This window comes from Triticum aestivum, chromosome 6A (genome assembly GCF_018294505.1).
Source record: "Triticum aestivum cultivar Chinese Spring chromosome 6A, IWGSC CS RefSeq v2.1, whole genome shotgun sequence".
Taxonomy (NCBI): Eukaryota; Viridiplantae; Streptophyta; class Magnoliopsida; order Poales; family Poaceae; genus Triticum; species Triticum aestivum.
In genome coordinates this window covers 608,312,315-608,334,388 of record NC_057809.1, presented here as the reverse complement: position 1 = coordinate 608,334,388, position 22,074 = coordinate 608,312,315, and the positions used below count along the sequence as shown (strand labels likewise).

The 22,074-nt window shown below is 42.1% G+C and overlaps 2 protein-coding genes across 6 annotated transcripts; both read right to left on the bottom strand.

Moving 5' to 3' along the window:
* Positions 1–1,582: 1,582 nt before the first annotated feature.
* LOC123128988 (uncharacterized) lies at positions 1,583–7,211 on the bottom strand. 5 transcript variants are annotated; one of them, XM_044549111.1, is made up of 7 exons: positions 7,062–7,211; positions 6,178–6,384; positions 5,036–5,596; positions 4,049–4,113; positions 3,731–3,948; positions 3,412–3,650; positions 1,583–3,095 (listed from the first exon to the last, which is right to left on the bottom strand). In XM_044549111.1, the coding sequence occupies exons 2-7, from the start codon at positions 6,349–6,351 to the stop codon at positions 1,773–1,775; spliced, it is 2,580 nt and encodes an 859-aa protein (XP_044405046.1). In that variant the 5' UTR covers positions 6,352–6,384; positions 7,062–7,211; the 3' UTR covers positions 1,583–1,772. The 5 variants fall into 5 exon arrangements, with proteins under 5 accessions (XP_044405046.1, XP_044405049.1, XP_044405048.1 ...); XM_044549114.1 differs by having other exon boundaries at positions 5,036–5,581; XM_044549113.1 differs by lacking the exon at positions 7,062–7,211 and adding an exon at positions 6,558–6,761.
* Positions 7,212–8,030: 819 nt separating this feature from the next.
* Positions 8,031–21,970, bottom strand: LOC123128987 (myosin-6). The gene is made up of 39 exons (XM_044549110.1): positions 21,407–21,970; positions 20,152–20,280; positions 19,829–19,972; positions 19,548–19,693; positions 19,261–19,417; positions 19,109–19,167; positions 18,856–19,015; positions 18,325–18,474; positions 18,088–18,224; positions 17,860–18,006; positions 17,643–17,744; positions 16,814–16,871; positions 16,605–16,706; positions 15,986–16,023; positions 15,754–15,880; positions 15,509–15,679; positions 15,274–15,405; positions 15,079–15,188; positions 14,921–14,981; positions 14,306–14,483; positions 13,999–14,204; positions 13,247–13,366; positions 12,829–12,927; positions 12,228–12,440; positions 11,892–12,031; positions 11,659–11,773; positions 11,523–11,561; positions 11,348–11,431; positions 11,107–11,277; positions 10,427–10,582; positions 10,152–10,337; positions 9,889–10,017; positions 9,732–9,802; positions 9,555–9,654; positions 9,424–9,480; positions 9,111–9,167; positions 8,893–8,973; positions 8,687–8,769; positions 8,031–8,577 (listed from the first exon to the last, which is right to left on the bottom strand). The coding sequence occupies exons 1-39, from the start codon at positions 21,407–21,409 to the stop codon at positions 8,463–8,465; spliced, it is 4,533 nt and encodes a 1,510-aa protein (XP_044405045.1). The 5' UTR covers positions 21,410–21,970; the 3' UTR covers positions 8,031–8,462.
* Between the last annotated feature and the right edge of the window lie 104 nt (positions 21,971–22,074).

Genomic DNA, 22,074 nt, shown 5'->3' with positions numbered 1-22,074 from the left:
GATGAAACTTCTTCTCTTATTTCTTTCTCAGGGAAAAGGAATTTATAGGCTTGAGATTAGGGTTAGCGGAGCCCTATGGGCCCCACAAGGCAACCTAGCATGCCTGGGCGGGTGGTCGCGCCATGTTGCCTTGTGGGCAACAGGAGGGGGCCTCTGGTGGGTCTTAGCTCCAATATTTTTTATATATTCCATAAAAATTCCCAAAAAGTTTCGTCCAATTCCGAGAACTTTTATTTCTGCACAAAAAACAACGTCATGGTAGTTCTGCTAAAAAGAGCGTCAGTACGGGTTAGTTTCATTCAAATCATGCAAATTAGAGTCCAAAATAAGAGCAAAAGTGTTTGGAAAAGTATATACGACGAAGACATATCAGATTCCTTTACATTTTTTCGGAAGCTTAAATACATACATCACATATGTCCAGATGGCTTCTGCCACACTTTCAGAAGCACTTAATTACCTCGAGCAGATAATATCTTCTCCTTCTAACCATTAATTCTTTCAATGATCATTTCCACCAAATGTTCAAACATTCACTTCTATCCACCCCAACCAATAGAGGTAGCCCCAAGTATTTATCCAACAGGGCCTGCATGAGTATATCGAGAACAGTACAAACATCCATTCTGACTTCGATAACAATGTTTGGGCTAAAATATATGCTAGATTTAGTTATACTTACTCGCTGCCCGATGAAGCGCAATAAGAATTCATAATGTTTTTTAGATAAATTGCATTCGTCATATTCTCCTTCGGTAATACAAGAGAGTCGTCGGCAAATAAAAGATGAGACACATGGAGCATCTATGCAAACTCTCACCCAAGATAAAGCCCCTTCCTCTTTCGCAAATAGTAACATTCTTGACAGGCCTTCCGCGCACAACAAGAATAGATAGGAGGATAGAGAGTCCCCTTGTCTCAACCCCCTCGATGGCAAAAAAAACAGTTTCAATAGAATTGAACCTTGTACAATATCTGGGACCAACTTGGCATCAATGTGCAAGGTCCTATTCTAATGGACACAGCCTTGGAGTAGTGGTTGAGCGAAAGGAGGAACTTTCGCAAGGGCGGCAGGAGAGGTTTCGACACTTTGATCATTGTTGTCACTTGGTCCCTTTGAAAGCAACGCAATGCGCGGGTATTCAATGGGTAGATCATCAAAGAACACCGATGGGGCTATCTACTCATGTGTTGAGCGAGGTTGCCGAGTGAAGGCAAGCGGGCGTTGGTGTTGGTGGTTTGCACCGTTTTGTGAGAGGTTAGCTTAGGTTTCCTGGCACAGTGTTGGAATAAGGAGAGGGTCTCATGTTTACCCGTATGTTCGCATTTATGATAGACTCCTTGTAATTATGTTTCTACCTTATATAAAAATATGATACATCTTTGGTGTGCTCTTAAAAGAAATATAATTGAACCGGACAGAGGAGAGGACATACGTCCATGATCATATCAATCCGCTCTCTGGCAAAGCCTAATTTCTCCGTCATTGCCCTCAAAGGACCAGATCGCCGAATAGATTTAAACGAACCTAACCCAATGGCCATCCCGGAGCTCATTCCTTTAGCAAAAGACGACACAACGCTTGGGGATGTAGATAGCTTGTATTACGTCCATTAACCATCATTTCCAGTTATGCTAGAATATTTTTTTAAAGGCAAATGCAGCAAAACATTCCCTGCTACTCAACTAGTGTTCCACCAACTTCAGCATCGAAGACAACAAGTTTGTTAACTAGACACAACGGAGGGGACTAACATGCGCAAGATCATAGCTCAGCTATCTGACACCGTCTCTTCAGACGACGCGCCGGTGTCGCTCGGGGTGGCGCCGCTCGGCCCTGCCGCCATAGCAGCGGCCCTCTGGTTTAGATCCAAGGTGTCACCACTGGTCCGGAAAAGCTTCTTGCCTAGACTGCGCCACTCCGCTTTCCTCTTCAGCGCCAGCTTCAAAGAGGCGTCAGGCATGGCATGTGGTTTCTTGTCGTCGGGGAACAGAAAGGCGGCAGCCCTCAGGCTGTCATTCAGTGGATCTGCGACAGAATGGCCTGGCGCCTGCAACGCGCTCGACCACATCTCCGGGTTGAGCCAGCTTTTACCGGTCTCGGCGCCCTTGGTAAGCCACTGAGGAAGGCTGTTGATTGGCTGTTGGTTGATGGGAAGGAACTGAGCCGGCATCCTCTGTGGTAGTTCTTGGCACCAGGGCGACCTGTTGTCATAGTATGGCTTTTGAAGCTTGGTTGTCTTCCTACGCCTGCTCCCAGTTCTCCCCTGTGAGGAAGAAGCTCCAGGGAAGCCTCCCAGAGACAAATTTCTCGGCACATTGTCGATTCCATGAAGGTTAAACCTGCCAAGGTTTGACAAATAATGTTGGCCTCTATCTGAAGAGTAAGCATTCCGAAGGTGCACGTCGCCCAAGGAAAGGTCTGATTGGGCTGCAAGAAATGGAGGCTTTGAGCATCCAGTGCACGAACTGCTTCCAGCATAATCTTCTGCTATATGGGGAGGCGGTGCAGATCCTAAAGCAGATGCTCTTATTGATTGAAGATCTACGCCTAGAAGTTTCTTTTGCTCCTTGTTCCATTGTTTAGCAAGGTCCTCAGCCACTCTTGAGCTTGAGAACCGTAGCCGTGTATCCCTAAGCATTGCGTTCCAGTTATTCGTTCCATACCTCCTCACTCCAATCCACAGAAAATCTAACTCTTCTTCCGACCAGGTAACCTGACGTCTTCTGTAGGAATATGTGCCGACCCTTTCTGTCAGTACATGAGATCCACTGGACTTGCCTCCATGAAATAACTTATCGTGACTCAGGGCAGACATGCCACTGTCTTGGAAACTATCCAAGCGGAGTTCCAAACTGGACTCAGGAGCCCTATCCATTATTCTGAATTTCAGTTCTGAAGGCATGCTCTTTGGTTCCTTGGAACTCCCAGCTTTCCATGACAGAGCCGGGTCATAAAAATTGGGGTACAATGTATGCAATGTTGAGGTTCCCTCTTGATGTTGTTCTTTATCATGGACGGTTTCTTTCTCCTTTGTAAAAAATAACCTTTCAATTGGTTGAGAAACTTGTTTTTGTTCAGTACCAAAATGATCCTGTAAGCAGTAGAAAATGTTTAATGCATGGATATATATGAGGCAGTATAATACATGTACCAACAAGCCTGTAAACTCAGATAGAATTAAATACAGTTTAGTAAAACCATCCACAGATTGATAAAATATCAAGAAAAAAACAAACTCGTTTGAAACAAAGGGCAGAACTACATACGATTTGGGAAGGGAAAACGGTTTTACTGACTGAAAATAATCCTCTAAGCGGGTGAGGCATAGAAATTCTTGACGCAAGCCAAAACTACCAATGAAGCACTTCCTAAAACATGAGCCAACTATGTGATTTTGTCATTCTCACCTGATCTGGCAGCCTTTGAACAGACGAGTCATCCAGATTGAGAAGCCTCTCTTGAGATAATTCAACCGAATTCAGGTTGAACTTCCCAAAATTAAATCTGCTTTTGTTTTCCTCCTGGATAACTTGATCAGGAACCTTTGAATTTTCCAGCAGTTTACCCCTGGCCCTCTCATCATTATCACCATCCAAGATAATTACTGGAATATGTTTTGTTGAACCTTGGGATTCTGGAGGATCATCTGTACACAGATACACTGGTCAGTTTCAACCTATTTAAATTTATTTATTTTGCCTTGCTGACTATGAAGAAGCCCATTACCATGTAACTCCTTCATTTCAACAACTTTTGGTGCTTCATTAACACGACCTAGAGTTTTGCTCAAGTCCTCCGCTCTTACATCTGGCTCACTGATCACTTGCACGCTAGTAAATTCTGAAACTGGTGTGCCATCCCGTTCTGAAGTTAAGGCTTGGTTTACATCTTCAAAATGCTGTGTGGAAACCGTATGCTGCACTTTAGATTTTAGCATGCATGAACTACAAAAGAAGAATTGAATTAGTCCTTCGAACATGTAAGTCTAGCAATAACATCACTCTGATATCAGATCACAGCACTTAACAAACACAATTTTGTTACCTTTTCCGTTCAAGCAAGCATTGAGCTGGTACAGTTAATCCAATACTTGTTCCTTCTGTAGCTACCTGCACACAGAATATGTGACAGAGTCAATGCTACATTATAATTTTGGACACCTTTAGCCATCACGGAGTACACCATTTACTGGCACTGGTGAAGTATTCAAGTATTTGATATGTTTATGTTCTCTTTCACTGATAATTTTACCATATAGAGCGAGATAAGTAGGGCAATATCAACTTGCATACAGTGGAGCATATATGAAATTCTCTTTTGTTGATGCATGACTTCTTTGGCATCTGCACATCTATGTCATAGTTACGATGCAAATCTCTTGCATGTAATATTGATTGGTTGTTCCATATATAAATTATGCAGTCATATAATAAAGAAACTAGTCAGAACTGAGTGCTAGCTCAGTGGCACGAGTTCAGGCTGTTGAACGCGCACACCAGCGTTTGAATCCCCACGGCGGCTCCACTGACCCCGTGAGGACTCGAACGCTGATGGGCGGGTTCAACAACCTGAACTCCGGCCACTGAGATAGCACTGAGATCTCAGCACCCATTTTTTTATGTAATAAAGAAACTAATAGCCACATTATTCTTGTTTGTCAGCTGGGTAAAAATTGTGAAGTCCCTTTTCACAAAGAAAAAAATATATAATCAGCATAAACGAGATGCAGAATATATGCTTTCAAAATTATTATTATGGCTTGATAACATCATACTTCAAAAGTAGATAAAAAAACAGCAGTAAGTAAGGAGATCATTACAGTTGGGTACAAAGGCAACTGAATTAACTTTACATTCAATCTGAACTTCAATATTAGCCTTGTTGTTAACTTACCATATTCAAATCCAAGTTCTTAAGCAAATAACCATGTAAAAGGAAAACCATAGCATCATGAATATGAGTAAAGAATTAAAACAATGCCATTTTTGCAGCACAGTACAAGAGTACGGTAGGACGAGTGAGAAAGCATACCTTATCTGCAATATCCAAAGAATCAGCATCAGTTACTTCAAGCAAGGCTGTAGCATTAACTGACAAATTTGCTGGGCTACATGCCAGTGTTGAGTACCCTTTGCCGTTATTCATATAATTTCCCTCTGCTGCCTCGTCCAAATCAATTTTCCTTTTAACACGCCTCCGGAAGGTGAGCTGAGGACTAAATCTGTTCTTACATTGACTAGGTCTGATAGTATCTTCTGGGCCTTGATGAGAATTTATTGCCACATGAGCAGAGTTATTAGAATCCTCTGCTCGATTAGTTGTCCCATCAGCATGTCTGAGATAGCATAGAGAACTGGAGGCAGGGATGGGATTAACTGCATCATTGGTGCATTGCAATTTACCATTACACGCCTCTGCTATTGGGAGAGTGGTGACAGAACAAATCTCAGGTTGCTCCATCCGTGGCAATGGTTCGCACAATGGAATTTCCTTTTGTTCTTTCTCTGGTGCATGTGCACATGGCTTAGGTGTTTCTTCTATGGCGCTTTCTTGCATTGACTTGCAGACATGCTGTTGCTGTGTAGAGGCAGGCTGTCAATTTTCCAGAGGAGAAAAGGTATAATAAGATGCAAAAGAAGGTAGATGATGAACATATGGATATAGAATTAAAATGTCATAAAGCATTGAATTTATGGCAAAATAAACATTCAGAGTAATATTCTATATACTGCTTATCATAAAAAAATAGAATATTCTCAGAACATCCAGCTATTGATATTTTCAGATATAAATGTCTGCATCATTTTATTTTATTAAAAGAAGGGCCACCCCCTTTGATTTCCATTATAGAAACCATATGGTTCAGAACCTAGTACAAGCTACTACCAACGCAAAGCAACTACTAAGTATTTATCTTACAGACATCAGCTCCACGGCCAATGCGAAACCAGCCAAACCAAAAGGAGGAGCTATGTCTGCATCATATTGTACCGGTTGGCGCAGCAACTTACGTGCCCTCCTAAAAATGGCGCGAAAATCCACCATCTTAGAAGGCGGGAAAATCAGTACCGGCAGAACTAACGTGGACAGACAGAAGCAATAGAGATAACATCAAAAATCAATAACTCTATGACGACGAACAGGAAAGAGAGAGAACACTCAAGGTTCCTTACATGAACATATCCGTTCGACTGGTCATTATCCGCGTCCGCGCCGTCTTCCGGGGCTTCTGTGGTGGCAACCCCACTGCTAGAAACAGGAGGACACTTTGGAGTCGCGCCATCAGCCGCCTGGGGGCGCGACGAACCACGCTTCCTCTTGTAGGTCACGGTGATGCTGGCGCTCATCTCGAACCGCGCCAAACCTCTGCTCGAGCGAGCCTGCGTAATAACAGAAGAAAACGATGACTGTGATTAATCTCCTGGACTTGGTGGAAAGAGAAATCGGGGTTTCGTCGCAGACCAATCAACACTAGGACATATGAGGACATGAGCCTCGGCCTATCCTCTCCATACAGAAATGAGAAGATGCTAACTAGTAACCCCATGCCCACCTATTCCCAACTCTCCAAGTCTCCATCAGTAACAAGTAAAGCTAAGGCAGCACTCCCCCATCCATCAAACAGTAGGGAATCGATTCCCCCGTCTAAACAGAGAACCCACCGCATAGTACAGCACTGGACAAAAATCGAACTGAAACGCACATGGGACTGCTGTCCCCGACCCTAATCGCCCCAGCACCAGCAGGACACCTACAGAAACAACTCGAACGCCGAACCCATTAGCGAACCCCAATTCCGCACACGCCAGAAACTCCACCCGGAACCGAATCCCGTTGGAAACCGGGCCCGCCGGAGCGAAATGGCGAATAACGGCGGCGGCACGGCTCCTTGCCCCCATCCCTTTTCCACGCCACCAAACTAACAAACAGGGCGAATAAACCAGCAGGCGCCAACCGCCTCCCGCTGGCACGCGCGCGCGGAGGCCACGCGCCGGCCGAGAACGCCACGGCGGAGAGGATGGCGAGGGAGGGAGGGAGGGAGGAAGGAGCCCATTACCTCGATACGGCGCGGCGGCGGAATTCCGGGGGCGAGGGCGGGGTCGGAGAGGGACAGGGGCGGGTTCTCGTGCAGCGTTCCCCTCGCTCGCCTTCCTCTTTTTTTACCCTTTTTTTGGTCTCCAATTCAATTCGGTTCCGCCGTATTCATTCATTCCTCACCACTTTTTCCAGCGGCTGAGGTCATTGTACGGGAATGCCCTCCCACGCGTGCGTGCGCAGGCCAGAGAGGAGGGGTAGATTCGGGAACGTCACCCGCCCGCGCGTCTTTGTTTTTTCGCTTTCGGCTCGGGGGAATGTCACGGTTGGCGCCAGAGGGTTCCAAATTCTACCGCCGCTGCGGCCTGCGGCCACCCTCGCGTCGCGTGGTCCGGACGCAAGCATAAAGCATTGCTTTGCTGCTGCAAGTTCGAAATCAGCATCTATATCTGTGGGTGGTCCCAAGGTCAAAACTAACAAATCTCAATCAGATTTGCGCGGAAAAGTTAAAATCGTTGTTGAATCGGTGGGTTTTTAGTATTCTACCTGGTGTCAACTTGCAGCTTTCTTCTTTAACTTTGTGCTACTCCCTCCGTTCGTAAATAAATAACGTTGTTTTAGTTCAAATTTGATTTGAAATAAAACCATGTCACTTGTTTACTAACAGACGGAGTACAAGCAAAGAAACCGCACTCAGATGGTGGATTGCAGCCTAGAACCCACTCCTTCAGTGAAATATATATATATATTATGTTGATACCCGCAGAATATACCGAGGTGAAATGCCACACCACTGAAGAGAACGATGCTTATAAGGTGGGCATCCTCTGTCATTTTCAACACTCCACACACAACTTGAATCCAAAGCGACATTTGCTTTCAGACTTTCGACAATGCGGCACACTCATAGGACAAAAAAAAAGCATAATCTAACTGAGATCATCAAGTGCCGCACACAGCATTTTTGTAGACAAACACAGACACAGGAAAATGTTCCGTAGCACAATGTCACTTTGGTATATGGATTTCTTTCTTCTTGCACTGTTGATTTACACTGTAAATTTGTACAATCTATAACTGTGGGGGGGAATGGAATACTACCAACACATTACTACAATGACTTTTTCTCCCAACGACCCCTGCCCCTGGGTAAAACCAAAAAAAAGACTGACCGACTGGCTGGCTTCAACTTGCCCTACAAAGAATGATTTGCCTCCATTTTAAAGGTGTGGCTTTTTCTTCTACTATCAAGGGAGGAAATCCCATCCCAACCCTAGTGACTACCCTATATAATAAAGGAGAGAGAACGTAACCCCCAAAGAAGGCACGCACGAATGCTGCAGCAGAAAAGGGTAGGAAAAAATGTACAACAAATGAAGAAACAGATCTGATGAGGTATCTAGCGGTAGTATAAAGCTCGGCCCTAATCCTGTAAAAACTGGAACGCGGGGTTCTCGAGCAGCTCCTCAGCTGGTTTCACGTCTGAGAAGTCCTTCTCCTGTATCGCGTTGGTGATATCCTCCACTGAGAATGGAATGCTGTGGATTGCAAAAGAAACACAAAGCAAAAAATAAAACAGAACCTTGAGAATGCTGTGCATCAGTACAATTATACAAACATCATTAGATGAAATGGTGCTTATGTTACCTTGAATTATCATCCAACAGAAATGAACTGCTTTCTGCATTGTTCGAATCCTCCGTCATTAGGACCCGCATGTTACTAAGGACCTGAAATATTAGAGGGGTCGAGTTATGTTTGTCCTTTAATATCGTGTGGAAAGTAGTATCTCGCTGATAAGAATGCATAGTTGCAAATAAAGCGGTGAAGTTCTTTAATGAAATGGAGCTCACATCTGACGATACGCTTTGGGTATTGTACTTGTCGTCCCAGTACTGTGTACAAATTCGGTATAGCTGTTGGACACTCAAAATCTACACAAGGAAAACAATTGAACCTTGATTAGGGCCAGGACGATTTCATACTTCACAAAAGTAAGAAAACATAAACCAGAAAAGGCATGAGAAAATCAACAAAATCAAAAAGTGGGTTAACAGTTTTGAGATTTTACCGGACATAGGTCATGGACTATCTCATCATAAGATATCCTGAACTTCTGGAATATAACCTGAAAGGAGTATTAAAAATGTATGAGTACTTGCAAGTTACAATCCACACAGTGCAAGATCAATTGAAATTCAAACAACTGCTAGACTTGCTTTATTGAGCTGAAAGTTATGAATTACGTCATCCAAAGTTATAAATTATGAAGCTTACTGAATCCAACGATAAATGACTACGTTATTGGATGATAATAAGACAGATATGCACAATGCGTTTGTTAAAACTATATACATGTAACTGAAAAAATTAGAGGACCGTACCAAAAAGCCAACAGCCTGTCTGATATGCCTGATTTCATCCCATGATGATGCTGCATACTGTAACCAAGAAACTTCAGTAATTTGAATCAAATACAAAAAGAAACCAAGGAATCACACAGGAGGCAGATCACCTCGGATGTTGCCTTTGCACACCACAATTCCAACTCGGCTAAGCCAGCTTTGACATACTCTCCATTGCTGAAGGAGCAGCACTCACGGCGAAGGAGCAGACTGTAGAACAAACAGTAAGCATGTATTGCACTAGCTTCCGTACAATCAAAAAACAGAACTTCAGAAGTTAAGCTCACCTATTGAATAGCTGTACATTGATGTATGAGAATATCTGGGTAAAGATTTTCTGAGCCAAAACTGGGGGTACCTGAGGATAAACAAAATGACAGTTAAATATACATCCAGCTGAAGCGAATCCCACATAAACAAAGGGTCAAAGAGAGATATGCATACATGGTTATCTTGTAGAATTTTTAGAAGGATATCCAAGTTCTCAATAATTTTCTGCCAGTGGTTGCTCTGAGTTTGACCAGATGACCTTCCAGAAATTCGCAGCATGCTAGCTTTCATTGTTCTTGGAGCCTTGTGATTAACAAGAGCATGTGGTTAATAGTAAATCACAAATATGTTTATGCTCATATACCAACTGGAAACTTATAGGACCCAATGCCAGCTATCAGCAAATAGAAAAAAATTCTAAAGCGAGGATATGTTACCTGGATGCATAAAGAAATCAAAGATGACAATTCCTTTTTAATATTATCACGGATGATTCCATAAATCTTCTCCACGTAAGCAGTCAACTGCTGCTTGAAAAGCAACGCAGGATACTTGGCCTCAACTTGGCGCACAACATCAGTCGCTTCAACGTGCATGTTGGCAAAAGATGCAGAGCGCAAGCCCTAGACAAATAAATTAACATCAAGATCCAATTATCACATTCAACAATTCTCCCCGTTTACTTATGAGCATGAAAAGGACAATAACATACTTGAGCCATTCTACCAAACAACGATGTCGGCTGAGGAGGTTTCTTTCGTGAAACAGTCCCAGGTGCACCAGCAGCTTTGAGACTTCTTTGTAAAAGGAACAGCAAGCTAGACGTATTTGAGAGCCAGTAAGCAAGGTTGTCATTGTCCTCCTCATTCTGCATCAAAGATAGATCCAAAATGTAAACTGACTTTAAGGGAGGGGGGAAAGCAGCTTGACATGTTCAAAATTCAAAATAACAATAAATTAATTTGTAATTGTAGGTGAATCCAATATCCAAGCTCATTAAAAAGATGATCAGACTACATACAAGGTAAAGTCTAAAGTAAGCCTGCAGAATAGTGAAGTAATATGACTATCTCATCGTTGTTTTCTTCAGTAGTGGAACTTTGGACAAAACCAAATTCTTTCAAAATTCTAAAAACATGGCATCAAAAGTTCAGAGCTTATCCATACAAAGGTAAGACCAAGAAAATTGAGCTTCCAGAGCAAAAAAATAACTTCTAACATGAGGACAACTTATGAAAATAAAAGGGCACATCTAGTTTTCCTAACATGCAGCTAGATGTGAAATGGACCATGGTCAGCTCCAAAATGATAAAAAAAATCCAATGATCACTCATTTATACTAATTTGACTTATGGCTTGAAAATTAAGACCAAAGTTTAGGTTTCAGATTACCTCTATTGCAGATCCTATCAACTGAATAAGACGGTCAAAAACACTGGTCTTCTCAGCCTCAAAAGATTTCCAGTGAAGTAGACATTTATATATGGTAAAAGCAGCAACTGGCTTCCCCTCACAGTAGCCAAGATTTTTTGCTACACAGTCAATAAGTGCATCGACATTTTCCTACAGAAAGATTAGTGTTAAATAACCTTGTTTACAGAAGCAGTTGAAGGACTAAAAAGTGTTGACTTACCTGTTGCTTCTCAGCAGAAGATTTTCTCAACTTTGGATCGCCATTCCCATAATCCTTAAGGGCAGGGGGTGCACTTTGGGGTTCCTGAAAAAGGATAGCAGTTTTTGCCATGAGATTAAGGGTGCAACTGAAGTTGAAGAGACTAAATAGAAATATAAAGGTGTAAAATCCGAACCTTTGGCTCTTCAGCCTCATGATAGCCATTCTCCAGGTTCTGAATAACAGAGAAAGAAGCAGAAGAGTTGAGTAAAGAAGCATGAGCATTAACAGCAGAATTAACAAGAAACATCATTTTAAGCCATCAATCCTACCTTTGGAACAATTGGAATCGACAAATGCTCAGACATGCTCCTGACTGGCGTGCTCAACAACGCTTGTCTTTGCACTTTCTCATCAGTTTCCATGTTGGATATTTTTTCTTGAAGCCTGAAGCAGAATATAAAAACAAAAAGGTCAATCAATAAATACTAATTATGGTTTTCTCAGCAATCAACGTACATGCGGAAGTGCTTATATTATCAAGTTGGGTTAGGAAAAGAACAACCTTAGCATTGCCATGTTCAAATCATCAATTTTCGACTCAGCATCCATTGCCTTCTTTAGTCTTTCCTCGCTGATTTTGTTTGTTTCGTCATATTTCTTCTCAGTATCATCAATCTTCTTTTCAAGAGAACTGACAAGAGTCTGCAGTCATGAAATGCAAAGTGTTATAAACACAGCAAGTAACTGCAAAAATATCAGATCGTGCTGAATAGTACTAGAAGGCAAGAAATCTCCGCAAAAAAAGGAGTAAAGCAAACCATAACAGTTTTTAAAATTTATAACAGAAGCACCAACAGATTACAGGCCTTTGACAGTCAAGATTATGTTCAGGTCTCACCTTAAGTTTATCATTTTCATCTCGAAGCTTGTTCATCAGCTCTGTATCTATAACGGGAACCTCTTTAATAACTGGAGCTATCTTTGCGACCTTTTTGGCCGCCTCTCTCTCCTTCACTAGTGTGTCTTTTGTTTCCTTGTACTGTTGTTGCACCTCTTGCAAGGCAGCTTGCAACTTTGCATTCTCTTGTGATTTAGATTCCTCAAGATCAGCCTACAACGAACAGCCACGCATTAAGCAATAGTACAATATCCTCAGATCAGCTAATCAAATGTCAACATTTTACTTCTACTGAAGAACAGGACAACAAATAAATACCTCCAATCCAAATTCCAAAATGCTTACAAGCACATTTTACTTCACTCAGATCACTTCTTTAGACAATAATGTTATTGTTGGATGTGTGTTATCTTATGAAATGCACTTTTTAAAACAAGTCCAACAAACGGCAGGTTGAACCATTAACAACATATTTGAGTATGTTAAATCTCGCATACAGTATCTAAATTGGTGTGCATAAACCCACATTATGTTATATCAGTGGCTTGCGGTATTCCCAAGGCTACAATGATATGGAGAAATTTTGTAACAAAATACTCACTCGCATGCGCTTCTCCAACTGTAGGCGCCACGTAAGCTCTTCGACTTGCTTTTCCAGTTTATTTTTGGCAGCTTGCAAAGCGCCAGTTTCCCGTGCAGCCTGGTGAGCAATGAAAATGAATAAGAAAGAATGGACCCTGATATGAGAGAGTATATTTGCACTATTCACCACCAGGGCTTTTCAGACCAATTCCATTACTAAGGCCTATAGCAAACATGCACCATCAGGTATATAAGAAACCAGCAAATGTGACATTGTACAATACCCTGTAACACCGAATTACTGGTGGCTCCAGGAGTGAAAAAGGCAGCATGTTGAGAAGTTTTACCCAAGGCAATTTCCAGTGCCCACATCAAGATATATTCGTAAAAAAAATTGTATATGGAATATAAGAAGTGCCTATTACACATAAACATACCAATTTGAGTTTTCGAAGCTCCTTCCTAGCAACTTTTCCTCTCCAGAAGCACTGTGTAGTAATAGCAGCTTTTCTTGTTCTTGAATAAGCCAACCTCGCCAAGAATTGACGGCAGCGAGTCTGAAACAGAAATATGGATTATAAAGTGAACATTTTGATCTGATCTGCTAATTTGGGACTAGATGGTACACTTCAGAGACAGCTAATGTATGGACGAATAGTAGCAACGAAGTTGTAGGGTTTCATCATGGTAATAATATAAAAGACCAGATATATGTGTCATGTTTAGAAAGATAGCAGAAAAGAGCACTGTAATTCATCTATAGTCCACAACCCATAATTATGCATACTAAGCCAGCTCTCGATTTCATGAAGAAACTGAACTGGGATGACTGGAAATATGTGACTTTCACTACAAAAGAGGAAACTTCATAATCTAGAACTCCCTCTATATATAATGTTGAATGGTAAAAAAGAAATTACGAAGAAAATTAGCTTTCAGGAACTGTATTGGCTTATTGCAGTTTCTACCAAGGATACAATCAACCAGACAATGACCCAACTGCTGAATAGAGATACAATCAGCAAAACATAACATGATCTCTACAGTTTCAGAGCAACCAATAACTACTGATTAATCTTATATATCAACAGAAAAATTGAACACCTATGCCGGTTATTATTCCCAACTTTTATCCATTTGCTTGTATTTACACACGCACATAAAACAAGTTATTTTAATTCTATGTTACCTGGATAATGATAGCAGCTCTTGTTTGACGTCTGAAGTGAATCTCTTTACGTGCAGCCATCCCACGTAACGATGATTGAATGGTAAGCGCGGAAGCAGAAAGTTCAGTGTATGCCTTTCTCGCATTATGCATGCGGTATCTAGTCTGGATTTTGAGAGAAGCAGCTTCTCTGCGGAGACCCTGGTAAACTCTTCTTGCAAGCTCTCCTTCAAATATTCAATAAAAGCCATGTCAGAAATTCATTGCATGAATAAAGCTAATTAAGTAGGGCCAAACAGACTACGATTCGAAAGAACAAAAATCTCACCGCGACAAACCGTCTGAATTTGTACAGCTGATCTTCGTAGTGCAATGAAACTCTTCTTGGCCAAAAACGAGCGGACTTTCCTCTGAATCATGTTAGCTGAACGCCCTAACACTTCATTTCTACGAGCATCAAGTTCAGCCATTTGACCAGAACGAAGAAAAACTTTTGTCTTGCCAACCTAAATAATAACATTTGCAAAAGCATATACAGTTTAGTCCATACACCAAGGATGCAAAAGGATAGCATTATTACTAGATTTATTTCAGAAAGGAATTATATTCTGGGGGATATATCAATTTTAATTGATTCACCTAATCAACTACAAAGTGATCTTACAGCATATACTGCACACTGTTTTGAACATCTTGAATTTGTAGTCTATACAAGTATACATAACGTAGGTGACTTTTTTGAATTAGCATTAAGCCAATATGTATCCCCAACATACAGCCAGTATCAAATACGTGGACCATCGAAGGTCACATATAAAAAGCCTATATCAACCCACGTTAATTAGCAATGGTGTTCCTAAACGGAAAAAAATGTGCTCATTAAATTATCAAATATCACAGATTAACAACACCAAAAATGTAAGTTTCCTTCAAATGTCCATACCTGGTAACCTTGCAGATCTACCTTCTCTAAGAGCCTTCTTACAGCAGTAATCTCATCAGAACTTGTATCAATGAACACAAGCCAAGATCAGTAAAAGGCTCAACCAACTAAACCAGGAAGCAAGAACAGTTATTCATTTATAAGTTACAAATTAGTACCTTCCAGTCAAAACATCAGGCGCAAGAATACCGAAACGGTCAATGAACTCAAGGAATGTTCTTCTAGTTGGATACCCAGCACAGCTTATCCTAATTGCTTCCATAACCCCCTGAGAGAAAACAATATTAGGACTGATGTTGGAAGTTTGAAGCAAAGGAAATGCCAACAACAACAACAACAACAACAAAACTTACTCCGCATCTGAGCTGCTGAAGAACATTCTGGTTCTCAAAAATTGCTGGCTTCAATAAACTATTAGGCTTTACACAACGGATATAGTGGGGCTCAGTTGAACTCAAGGTTTCCAAGAGAGATTGCAGTTGTTGCTGCATTTTTTATATAAATTGCAAATATTAGAAGCATGAAGAACTGGAAGCAACAAGAATTTCAGTTGAATCATTATAATAATAAAAGCAATTCATTATGCACCTTGAATCTGGAACCAATCGATGAAAACTTTGACGACTTTGAGGAGTCATCAGAAAGAAGCGGGAAAAGGCCTGAAACAAACGAACATCCTGAAGCACCCAAGAGAGCCTGATGTTCAGCAATAACATAATCCTTGTTCTTGTCCAGAAATAACTCGGTTTGATAGGTGACCTACACATCAATGCTTCCATCAGATTTATTAAAAAACAACTGTAACTAATAGAGCAAAGGCAGTTCATACTTACATCTCCGGCATAATGACATATTGTAAAGTCTGACCGAGATAACTTTGGCTTCACAAAGCGCTTGTGATTTTTGAAAGTTTGGTACAACTTCTGAGCAAATGTCTCATGTGTCGATCTTGGTAACATACTGCAACACAAAATCATATGTGCACAGATTAAACTATTTGTAAGATTGAATTTTTCTATGATAGAAAACTAGTGAACAAAATGAGATCTTATCACTCATCCATACCAAGCTTCATCCAGAAGGGCAATAATTCCACCAGGTTTCTGAAAAGGAAGAATTGAGTGCTTAGATGGAACACGACAAGACAATAAAGCAACATAACATACCGACATAAGTTATGTCTATGTAAGAATTGGGGCTAAGTATCAAAGTGGTAGAAGCAGCTTTACTTTTTTGACTAGGTACGTTCTGCATTGACAAGATGTATGGCATGGAAACCTCGAATTGTCCACATAGATAAAAAAAATCAACATAAGAACTACTACTCCCTATTATGGATAGGAGGGAGTAACAATCAGTGCTTATATTGTAATCCATCGACAATGAACCACTATTGATCACTAGTAACCAATGCTAGTAGTGACCATTTGACATTGCTGATCAGAAATCACTAACCGTGGATAATTACTACTAACACCAAAAGATTAAATGGGCACTCATGAACTCATCAAACATCGGTATGTAGGGGGAGCATTCCAATATACACAATTACACACACTCATTTGAATGAACTTGTTTATTTTAGGCAGGCAAACAGCAGGCTGTGCAGATACCAGATCATGTCATGCAAGGAGACAAACCCAACCCTACAGCAAAATAACAAAGAAAGAGGGCAGGGGGATACCTTATCGATGAGATCAAGAATATCCTGATTGTCAACAAACTCAATGTAACTCCAGTCAATTTCTTCTTTAGTGTACTCTTCCTGCTCCATCTTAAAGACATGCTGCAGAAAAGCAGAACTTCAGAGTTAACAACTCTTCTATAAATAAAAGAACTCCATAACAGTGAAGCTGCTGGGTTAGGCTCCACCCAAGAAAGCTAGAAACTTGCCTGATTGAAGTGTTGTTGCAGTTTTTCATTTGTCAGGTTGATACAGAACTGCTCAAAGCTATCAAAAGCCAAAAAAAGTGCATCAGATCTGAGAACTACACATAAGAAGTCCATAATAACTAGTAGGTAAAAATTAACAATAGAAATGAATCAGTGAGGAAACAAAATTTGTGAAAATATAATAATGACAAAATACGGTATGCACAAAAATAGAATGTTAGTCTTAGTTAATTGAAGGAAACCTTAAACTTCATGATGACAGTCCTAAGAGTAACAGATACAGATGCACAAGCAGACCTGCACACACCTACTGTTCAACTAATATCACTCAATTGATGGTGCGATCATAATTCATGATCACCGGAACAAAAACAGTAAGTTCACATCAAACAAGCAAAAAGCAATAGCCAATGTTCTTAAAAGAAAAAGCAGCGTCCAAGTAGTTTGTACCAAATGTTACATTTCTGCCATGTACTACAGGCAATACGTGATGATCTTGAGGAAAATCCAACTGATGAGTCTAGCATGTAATCAAAGGTGAAAAGAAAGGCCTAGCACGGTGGCACCTTTCATCAGTGGACTGAGTTCAGTTCTTCAACAAAAGAGAACTGCAGCTCAGCTGTGAACAAGAACCTCAAGATGGAGAAGTGATCATGTCATGATCACTAAAGGGTTTGCAAGGGTTTGCAGTCAAATAGCCCCTCTTTCACCTAGAACTAAAGCGGGCCCAAACCAACTGACAGTTTTCTCTCATTGTCATTCTGTCAATCAAATTGACCAAGACACATCCAACACAGAATAAATCTATAAAAGTGTACCAGTTAAGCACCTGTTTGTCTTGAAGCTTTCAAACCCGTAGATATCCAGCACACCAATTAAGCATTTTGAAGTTGGATCTTGACCAATAGAGTTGTTTATCTTAGTCACAAGCCTAGGATCAAAGGACATTTGTCAGATAAGAACCAAAAGGAAACATTTGTAGAACAGTCAAGCAGCTGCTTTTGAACTGGAATAGCAATCGGTGTATAACTCCAAAATGAACTCACCAATCAAACAATCGTGAGTATACGGTCTTAGCAAGTGCATCTCTACTACCCTTGGCAGCCTCAGCGTCCAAAGTTTTTACTATGTTCTCATCACGAGTCACAATAATACGTTTACACAGTGAATCTTCTAGTGCTTTCTCATCGCACCTACAAGACCAAAGTTTGAGATTTTCATGAAATGCATAAGGATTCAACAGTTCCTAAAAAGAAGCTATACAGAGTACATACATGAAGAGCTCGGCAGCTGTCCTTAAATGAAACATAGATTTTTCATTTTTAGGTTTCGATGAATCCACATCATCCCCTTCTGCAAACTCAACATTTCCCAAGTGGAGAATAGCAGCAACAATCCGGAAAATTGCTTCCTAAATTTAAAAGCAACAAACAAAGCAAGGGGTTAAGTCAACGAGGCCTCAAGTGATCAAAAAGGAGTAGCAGGAGATCATTACAGAACCAAATATGTACCTGCTCTTCAGAACTGATCCCGATAATATCCATGGCCTTTCTAGTTTCAAGATACTCCTTCGATTCATCGAGGCCATCAATCTTATAGCAGTTGGACTGATTAAGATAGTGAAATGTACTGGGATCCCCTAATTTGTATTTCTCCTGTTCCTGGTATGTAAAATAGCATAATTTAACCATACATTGCTTTCTAATATGAAATACAGCTATTTAAAGCAGAAGCTTATGATGTTTAGTGCCCTGATATACAGTGATGTTAGCAAAATGGTAGCCAGAGGGGCATGTCATTGAATAGCTTCCGTGTAGAGAGCTTTGATTCACAAAGGCTCTGCTACTCCCGTTGTGACAGTAACAAACAATTAGGAGAGGGGAAAATGTCATGGGACAGAGAGTAGAATTCTTGAATTTCAATAAAGTAGTGCATGCCACAAGAATTGGTAAAATACGAATAACTCCTCAGGTTTAATCTTAAATTTTATATAAATATGTCTAGTAAAAAACAGGCATGAATGGACAGGTAAGGGGCAGCACCTCAGGTGAGCCAGCGCAAATCATGTAGAAACAATGGTAATTTCTCTCTGATTCCGATATTTGACAGACACGAGATCTCTCGAGAAGATAAGTTCTGACAGCAGCTCCTGATATCCTCCCCTTCTGATCAAACTGGATCTCGACAAATTTACCAAAGCGACTGCAGTGATGACAGATAAAAAGAAATTGGTTGAGTGAACCAACAGTTACCCACAACACTAATTGCAACAATCATATAAAGAATGCCTCTTACCTTGAATTGTTATTTCGCACAGTCTTTGCATTTCCGAATGCTTCAAGAACAGGATTTGACTGTGGAGGGATGCAGATTAATCAGCCGTACAAAAACACCAGATGGTCACAGAAATAGTTACTCAGGACAAGGTGGGTCTATAAATTAACTACCTGAAGAACTTGCTTCTCCACAGTTCGGCCTTCAGAGGCAGCCTTTCCACCCATGTAAGCAAGATAACGCATGATCATTTTAGTGCTTTCTGTTTTACCAGCACCACTTTCTCCACTAACAAGGATGGACTGACTTATTCCTTCATTTAGCATCAACCTGTAACGACATTAATCAAGATTTTTCCTCAAGTCAAAATGGGAAGAGAGGAAAAAAAAACTGTTCATTTCCTGTTTTTGGAAATGCCTGCTTCAACTATAAAAACCTAGTGATCTCAACATGAACCTACCTATATGCAACATCTGCAACAGCAAAAGGATGGGGGCTTAATTCACCAAAATCTGCTCCTTTATACTGTTCCATCATCTGAATATCGTACAAATGAGGCAGTCTTCGGAAAGGATTTACAGCAATCAGAATACTTCCAGTATACGTCTGGTTTCAAACAAAGAAATAGGGAAGACATAAATGAGAAAAATGAATGACATTCTTAACATAATATTAGTGGAAAGTATATGTGTCGGACAGTCGGACTACAGTAATAAGTTATATAAAGAGATCCTGACTTACATAGATTTCGTTCATGTCATATCTAGACTTCAAATTTTGAAGAACCCCAGGTTCATGCAGATACGCAAGTTTTGTCATGTCATCAACTCCACATGGTGATTCCTCGGGATCCTTAGCATGGACATGAGATGCTTTTGCTGTAACCTGGGAAAGGGGGGGGGGGGCAAATTAGAACATAGTGCAAACACACCCTTTTCAACGTGGCTAGGCTTTTATGAAAGGTCAGATTCGCATGGTATTTCTAAGCAGTTTTGTCATTAATAATCCACACAGAATAAACTGGCCAGATGGCCGAATCCTAACAATACATACAAACAACTTACTGTTTTCTCATTGGAGCACTTGACCGTAATCGTGTCTCCATTGACCTTTAGGACCTCCCCGTCAATCCAGGCCTCGTCAGGATCCTCAACCCAAACCTGGGATCCCACCGCGATGGAAGCTTGAGCCGCCTGCATGAATAGATGTGACATTAAACACTAGGCACGCATTGCTTACTCTGAAAAAACATGTGTCTCTTAAAATGTTGGCCCTCATGCATTCGGCGTTAACCACCAGCGGCGCTATATCGAAACAAGCAACCTACGCAGACATGAGAACTCTTTTTTGTCTGCGTAGGTTGCTTGTTTCGATATAGCGCCAACATATGTACGCAGACATGAGAACACAACCATTTTCTGGCGCGAACAAGGCCAGTATGACAACCCAACAAGCAGGTCAATTAGCCACATATCGCCAACCCTGAAGAAATGCATATTTCCTAAAATGTTGCCCCCCGCGCATTCCACGGTAAATCATAACGGCGCTACATGGAAACAGATAAAACACACCAGCATGAGACATCCATCGACCATTTTCTGGCGCGAACAAGGCCAGTATGAAAACCCAACAATCAGCAGGGTGGCGGGGGCAAGCAACAGGCAGGTCAATAGCCGCATATCGCCAACCCTGAATAAATGCATATTTCCTAAAATGTTGCCACCCGCACATTCCGCGGTAATCATAGCGGCGCTACGTCGAAAGTTGGAAACAAATAACACACACCAGCATAAGACATCCATCGGCCATTTTCTGGCACGAACAAGGCCGGCATGACGAACCCAACAATCAGAAGGCCGGCATGACGAACCCAACAATCAGAAGGGTGGCGGTGGCAGCAACAGGCAGGTCAATTAGCCGCATATCGCCAACCCCGAATAAATGCATATTTCCTAAAATGTTGCCGCCCGCGCATTCCGTGGTAATCATAGCAGCGCTACGTCGAAACAAATAACACACACCAGCATAAGACATCCATCAACGATTTTCTGGCGCGAACAAGGCCGGTGCACCGGCCCAAACAATCACAAGGACATCAACAAGCAGGTCAACGCCTGCGCCACCAGAATCTGCCGCAACCATCATGCCCATTTCTCCAAGGGCTAGGCTTAGCACGGGGAGCATAGGGATTCATTCAGTTGAACGGTGAACCCCCGAAATTTCAGGGGAAAAACTGCTGCCGGTAGCACTAGTCTAGGGTAACAGAGAGTTACGAACACGCTTAGAACAGCAATTCAGAGCAAGCTAGGGCTCCCTTACCATCGGTCAGAAGTTGAGAGCAGCGGATCTCCGGTCCAGCCCAGTACAGCGGGAGGAGTAGAGCAGTGACGGCTGCTGACCCCTAGAGGAACCGGGGGGGCGGCGAGATGACCCCGCGGCCGGCGAGATCCTGCCAAGTCCGGCGCCCCGCGCCGCCGAGATCCAATCCCCGCAGGCAGGAGGAGACGCCGCCCCGAAACGCCGACGGGACGCCGAGATCGGGGTTACTCCCCAACACCGCCCGCGAACCGCGGTCGCTGGCTCCTCCGCCGCGCGTCCTTCCGAATCTCCGCCCGCGACGCCCTGCCTCCCTGCCTTCCCAAATCTCTCCTGGCTCCGACGAAATGCGTCGCGTCGGCTCCCCCCACACGCCGCCGCCGCCCTCGTGCGGCGCTGGCTTTTGTCTCCCGCTTTGCTGCGCGCAGCGGCTGGGGGGTGGGCGGTGGTGCCGCGGCGCTGCCTTTGCTTCGGCGTGCGCTGTCTGCCCCTCCCAAATCTCTCTCTCTCTCTCTATGTTGCTGCGGAAGGGAATGGGGAGAGAGAGAGGGGGGGGGGGGCACGCTTTTTCTGTCTCTTCTTCTGGTGTTTTGATTTCTTCGCGTGGAGTTTTTCCGTTTACTTGCGGCGAGTTGGGTCTGACCGCGGCCGCGGCCGCGGCGCTCGCCTTT

Coding starts and splice junctions, on each gene's coding strand:
- LOC123128987 (XM_044549110.1), bottom strand. Junction 13,367..13,998: donor GAGCTGCTATCATTATCCAG/GTAACATAGAAT, acceptor TTTCTGTTTCAG/ACTCGCTGCCGTCAATTCTT. Junction 8,974..9,110: donor TAGTCCATGACCTATGTCCG/GTAAAATCTCAA, acceptor TTCCTTGTGTAG/ATTTTGAGTGTCCAACAGCT.
- LOC123128988 (XM_044549111.1), bottom strand. CDS start 6,351: ATGAGCGCCAGCATCACCGTGACCTACAAGAGGAAGCGTGGTTCGTCG. Junction 4,114..5,035: donor CTTTGGATATTGCAGATAAG/GTATGCTTTCTC, acceptor TTCTGTGTGCAG/GTAGCTACAGAAGGAACAAG. Junction 3,096..3,411: donor TTCAAAGGCTGCCAGATCAG/GTGAGAATGACA, acceptor TACTGCTTACAG/GATCATTTTGGTACTGAACA.